The 6,555-nt window shown below is 34.8% G+C and overlaps 1 protein-coding gene across 1 annotated transcript; it reads right to left on the bottom strand.

The window, feature by feature from the left end:
- Positions 1–2,409: 2,409 nt before the first annotated feature.
- Positions 2,410–6,016, bottom strand: rhoh (ras homolog family member H). Its single transcript, XM_016228958.1, has 2 exons — positions 5,834–6,016; positions 2,410–3,806 (listed from the first exon to the last, which is right to left on the bottom strand). Exon 2 carries the CDS (start codon positions 3,469–3,471, stop codon positions 2,884–2,886), a length of 588 nt encoding a protein of 195 aa, XP_016084444.1. The 5' UTR covers positions 3,472–3,806; positions 5,834–6,016; the 3' UTR covers positions 2,410–2,883.
- Positions 6,017–6,555: the final 539 nt, after the last annotated feature.

The following is a 6,555-nucleotide window of genomic DNA, read 5'->3' as shown; positions in this document are numbered from 1 at the left end:
ATACAAAATATTTCTGATAGCACAGGAATACCTTGACTTACAAAACATTTCGAAAAGAGATTTACATCGTATTTACATTTCACTCTGCAGTTATAACGTTTTTCTTCGGAGCCACCAAGCACAACGGGGTTTCAATGAGTTCAGAGAGAGAGAGACGTTCTCCTGCTGGGATGTGGTTTCAGGGTCTGAACTCTTTAGTTCTCCAAAAGCACTGGCCTACATCACCTCGTCTCCATAAACCACATAACATATACTCCTTCTTTCTGTTGCTCTGTCTTCTTCTTCCTCTGCCGACTCTTCCTTTTATGTAGTCCGAGTAGTAGCACGCATCTCCTTTGTTTTTACATTTTGCCTGTGTTAATTTGGTGACAATTTTATAAAACATTCTGCTGTCTAGTAATATAGTCTCAAAATGTCAGAGACTACATGGGAATATTATAAATAAATGTATTCTGTGCATTTTCCTATAATCTCTTCTATGCGTCAATCCTTATTCACATGACCAGTTTTATATTGTTCCCAAACAAAGCTCTATCAGTTTGCTGGACAAGCAAAGTGTCTGCTGTGATACACTGCAAATCTGAAAATATCTGATGTAAAATATATAATCCTAATCATGAAGGTCTGTGCAGTATTGTACAGTGCTGTTGAAGCTTAAGTAGAGATCAGCTCGAACAATGTGAACTCTGTCTCTGTTTTCTTTGTGTTCATTCTCACCAAACACTAGCACACACTTAACTCTCACAACTGATAACCAAACCTGGAACCTCAGAATACAGAGTGTTTCAGAATGGCTATAAATAATATTCTCGCTTTATGTCCTGCATGTACACGTATGTAGAGTCGTAATAGAGAAGACATTGTGTATAATGTAATACATATTATATCTGGTGTGAAAAAAAACCCCGCTTAACCCGTGGCTTGCAAAGTGACTATATGTCAAGACTATCTCAGATTCAGATGTTTATTGCATAACAACAGAAGAGATAATTCACAAATGTTATCATGATTTATTTGTAACATGCCATATACTGATCTATATTTAAACAGAACATATTACATCAAATGAGGTAAGAAACAGCTTGGTTATTTTTCTGTGCAGATATTTTGTCATTAATGTTTATGATGTCAATAACTAATTTGTAATGGAGGTCCAATTTACCAGTGTTTTAAAAGATTTTCAAAAGATAAGTCTATGTATAAGGTATCTTCAAAAATGTATTGTTGTTTGTCAAATCGAATAATATGAAATAATCTCTAGTAAAACTGTTTTTAGCTAGGCATATTCAAAATGAGGTATGGGGACCCCCAAGGGGCCTCTAGAAGGGGCTATGTGGGCTGCAGAAAATTTCAGCGGAATTAAGTGTAAAAAAAAAAAAAACCCTTTGCAACAAAGTTTATTGTAAAAAATAAAATAAAAAATGCTATACAAATAAATTTAACTCATTAATAAACATTTCGAACAATAATATTTTCCAGATAATATTATTTATTTAATAATTTATTATTGAATTTTTATTGAATTCTCTATTTTTTCTCATATAGTAAAAATGAGTCTAAATGATTTAAATGTATGTTTTAGGAAGGCGGTCCTTCAAAACGGGATTGTCATATTTAGGAATTCTTGGCATTAATAAGTTTGAAAACCCCCTTTTCAAAGTCATTTTTATTTTTGATAAACACTTGCCTTATGTTCATTTAGTCAGAACGTATGTAAACACATTTTTCACGGTTTGCTGTGCATGACAAACCACACAGATACATTAGCAAAGTAACAGCTAAACTCTTTTTTAATTAAAACAACTACTTATTTAAGTGACTTCATAAAGACTATGAAACCAATCTTTTAAGAATAAGAACTTCACAACTGAAATCCTCATTTTAGCTTTCAGCTCCATAAACAACATGTCACAAAAAAGCATTGTCAGCAAATCAGAAATACATAACCAAAGGGATTTAATCGCCATCTAAACTTAAGATTGCAGATGGTGATCTCAGTGTGACATTATGATGTGAATTCTTATTTTACATGATCACAAGTGTAGGAGAGGAACCAGCACACTAAGAGTGGATTTTAAGAGTCTGTTTCGGTTCACAAGAATGACATTTAAAACTGAACTTTAAGAACTACAATCTAAAAATGTACATTTTGCAACACATGTAGCAGTGCAATAAAAGATGCACTTGTAATATAAAGTGATTGATCATTTTATATTAATAAAATTAACAAGGACACAGCTGTTTAATGAATAAATGGTCCCACTTTATATTAGGTGGTCTTAACTACTATGTACTTACATAAAAAAAATAAGTATATGTCCTTATTGTGTTCATGTTGTATTGCAAAACACTTTTGCTGTTATTGAGGTGGGATACAAGTAAGGTTATGGACAGGTTTGGTGGTATGGTTAGGTTTAAGGGTGGGTTAAGGCGTAAGGGATTGGTCAACAGTGTAATTATACAGAAATTAAATACAGATGTCATTAAATGCAGACATTTTAAAAAATGTAAGTACAATGTATTTATGTACACAATAAGTGCATTGTATCAAATGATTAATTTAAACGTAAGTACATAGTAGTTAAGGCCAGCTAATATAACCTGTTAGCGTTCCAACGTGGTACGTTTTGTGCTTAGTTACATTTTCCAGGAATGCTAAGGGGATAAAGTGGGACCGAATAAATACTTGTTCAATGTCTGTAATGTGTTTAATATATGGTCAGATTTCAGAACCTGACTCAAAATCAAACAAGTCTTTTAAGTAAACCGTATTTAGACATCAGTGTTAAGAAGTCTTTGTTGAGGCTTCAAATACTTGGTTTTGTGTGAGAAACAATTTTGTCTTAGTGATGAGAATTAAACAACATCCCTCTATTAAAATAATCAGGAGATTTTACAGGGGTTAAGGTCCATCAGTCTCCGCCTTGTCCGTCTTCGTTCCCGATTAACAGCTGTTCGAACGGCACACTCAAAAACCTGTTGCACACCACGATTGCTGAGAGCCGAGCATTCCAGGTATCCCTTGGCACGGATCTCCTGTGCCACCTGTTTGCCCTCGGAGGCTGTGGTGCAGTTAGTACGATACGGGCCCATCTCACGATGGTCTGTCTGTGTGGCAACAACCAGCACAGGTACTCTTGGAAGAAATTCCCTCACTTCAGCAATCCATTTATGCCGCAAATTATTTAACGAATTTGGATTTGCCACCGAATAACATAGCAAAACCACATCGGCCTGCTGATAGGACATGGGTCGGATTTGGCGGAATGTATCATGTCCTGCTGTATCCCACAGTCCCAAGCTGATCTGGATTCCATCCATGAAAACATCAACGCCAGTGTTTTCATAGACAGTCGGTCTGTAGCTGTCTGGGAAAGTTTCAGAAGTGAATCGTACAAGAAGTGCAGTTTTACCCACTGCACAGTCCCCGACCAGTACGCATTTCACTGAGGTCTCTGCCAACCCATTCATCCTTCTGTCGCTGGTGTTGTAGTTATTGTAATGTACAGTCTAATGCTTCTACAAAAATATATCAGCGGTGTCCGACAGATGATGAAGTCATCGTTGTAATTTCAAGTTTGCAGAACTGTGAGGACTAAGAGTAAAAACCCTGCACGTTAAACAGCATTCTGAAGTCTTCTTCACGCTCTTCGTCTTGTGATGTGGTGATTTACTCCTCGGCTCTGTATTCCAGTGAAGGTTTAGGAACTGAGGTCATTATGTACCATTAGAGATATTTAAGACAGAAATCCAGAAGTCACCCAGCCGTATCTTTCGTTTGACCGTTGTACTCTCTCTGACTCTGGCTTAGTTGAAAGAATAAAGAAGTACAATTACTATTATGCAATCACAAAACACCAAGAAATGTTTTCATACAATGAGTTTTTTTTTTTTTTAAGATTTATTTTTGCCGTTTTAGGCCTTTTATTTAGATAGGACAGAAGGTCAACAGGAAGTGAAGTCGGTGGGATCGGGAAAGCTCCACAAGCCAGGAATCGAACTCGGGACACCCGCTACAGGTCAGTGCGCTGCCCACGAGGCCAACGGCACTGACACAATGAGTTTTTTTTATATGTAACCTTAAAATAGATTTATATGTAATCTAATTTGTCTCATATTTAAAGAAATTATAATTTACTCAGACTTGTGTTATTCCAAACCTGTATGATTCTCTTTCTTATGTGGAACAAAAAAAAGTTTTGAAATGTGTCTCATTCTTTTTTTTCGGTCCATACAGTGACAGTCTATGGGGTCAGATGTTGTTTTACAATGAGTTTTTTTTTTTTTTAAGATTTATTTTTGCCGTTTTAGGCCTTTTATTTAGATAGGACAGAAGGTCAACAGGAAGTGAAGTCGGTGGGATCGGGAAAGCTCCACAAGCCAGGAATCGAACTCGGGACACCCACTACAGGTCAGTGCGCTGCCCACGAGGCCAACGGCGCCGACACAATGAGTTTTTTTTATATGTAACCTTAAAATAGATTTATATGTAATCTAATTTGTCTCATATTTAAAGAAATTATAATTTACTCAGACTTGTGTTATTCCAAACCTGTATGATTCTCTTTCTTATGTGGAACAAAAAAAAGTTTTGAAATGTGTCTCATTCTTTTTTTTCTTTTTTTTTGGTCCATACAGTGACAGTCTATGGGGTCAGATGTTGTTTCGACTGCAACGTTCTTAAAAATACATTCCTTTGTGTTCCACAGAATAAAGAAAGTCAAACAAGATTGAAACGACGTGAGAATTGTCAATTTCTCATTCTCATTTTTGTGCTAAATATACATTTAAAAAAGAAATACAACATCGTGCAATAAACAATCACTCAATTTTTTGTTTTCTCCTCGTGTTTCACAGAAGTGAAATATAGTACGTCCCGCTAAATTACAGAGCACAGTAGACCTTTCTCATTATGAGGCCTAAAGTCGAATTTAAGAATTTTTTGTTGTGTGTTCTAAAAAAATGCTGTTTAACACAAATTCCACAGCATATTTGTTTATTTAATAGATCTATGGGACAGTGCTGGTAAGGAGATTTTTTACATAACACAACCTTATAGATGATTCTCGTCATGAGAGGAAAGTACACTGATGATTCAAACAGCTGCTCCAGTTAATGCCACAACAGGCCAAATGTTTGTAATGTATTCTGTCTGAAAACACTTTTTAACATTATCAGACTACTCTTAAGAATAAGAATAATTTGGCAAGTATTTAATAGTCTCTATGGTTTAGATACAGTTCTGTGCCAATATAGAAAATACCGTGTTTTAAAATGACTCCAGTAATTATATCTTCATCGACAGCTGAAACACATCAGGATTCTTAAAGTCTTGTGCGCTTCTTGAAAGAAATACTGAGTATTGGAAAAATAATCTAAATTTAGAGGATTACACTACATTCGGTGATGGAACACACACACTGTTGTCAGACTCTAAGCATTGTAAGGTATAACACAAATATAGAATAAAATACTTTAGATATTTGTTCATCAAAAAATAATTTATTTTTCAATTTATTTAATGAAGCCCTTGGTAACCAAGTTATATTAATCCAGGGAACAAGAATGTTATGATTTTCATTTTTTAAACACACAAAAAATGGATATTTCAAAAATCTCAATTTCAATCAACATTTAAAAATAATTCATTTAAATTTAAACCGGTTAAGAACCTTACAAATAATGAACACTACAAATACCAGGTTTGGATTGATGATCAATTTATGCAGATGAAATAAGTTTATAGATAGAAAATGCATTTATAAAACTGATTCACAGTTTTAAACTGAAGCGTAATATAGTTAATAAATGTATTACAAAGAAAGCAACTCACCTCTTTGAACTCTTCAACTGTGAGATTTACAAGTTCATGTAAATCAACTCAATTTAGCATGTTATTTTGTGTAATTTAAGCATTAAAGAAAAGATCAGAACTCAGTCGAATGCTGCATTTTTCTCAGAAGTTAAACAGTTAAACTCAGGAAATTCAAATACTCTTAAACACAGAGAGAAAAGATATGCCTTCACAGACAGAGCATATGTTGCATCCTCTAGTAGAGGGAAGTGAAATGCGAGGCTGGGCTCTTTTCTCTGTAAAATCATACATCAAATCTCTTCTAAGCTTCCGCTGTGACGTTCTCAGCACATCTACGGTATTGAGTCTTGCTTCTTCTGCAGTCAAGAACTCATATGTGAAACTAATGCAGGTAATGCAGCAAAGAAACAAAGATACAAATAAGAACAAGATCAAGCCCTACATCGACTCTCATGTCCTGATGAGATTTACTGTTTGTTCTTTGTTTGGGGTCCCTGAGACTATGTGCTGTCTCTATAGTAAATATGTTTATGTATATGTAAATATGTTTTGAAATTAATACTTATTTCCAGTTGAAATTATTTTATCACCAAGTAGACACATTTTAGAGAGGACTGCCAGACAGTATGGCATTTAAAAAGCCAGAGAGTCTCTCAGATCTCAAACAAAACATGACGTTTAAGTGAAAAATAATAATTTTCACAATATCAGAGCACTTGTTTAGGTTCTAAAAGGGCATG

This window comes from Sinocyclocheilus grahami, unplaced genomic scaffold (assembly GCF_001515645.1).
Source record: "Sinocyclocheilus grahami isolate Dianchi unplaced genomic scaffold, SAMN03320097.WGS_v1.1 scaffold346.1, whole genome shotgun sequence".
In the NCBI taxonomy this organism is placed as follows: Eukaryota; Metazoa; Chordata; class Actinopteri; order Cypriniformes; family Cyprinidae; genus Sinocyclocheilus; species Sinocyclocheilus grahami.
This window is presented reverse-complemented; position numbering and strand designations above follow the sequence as displayed.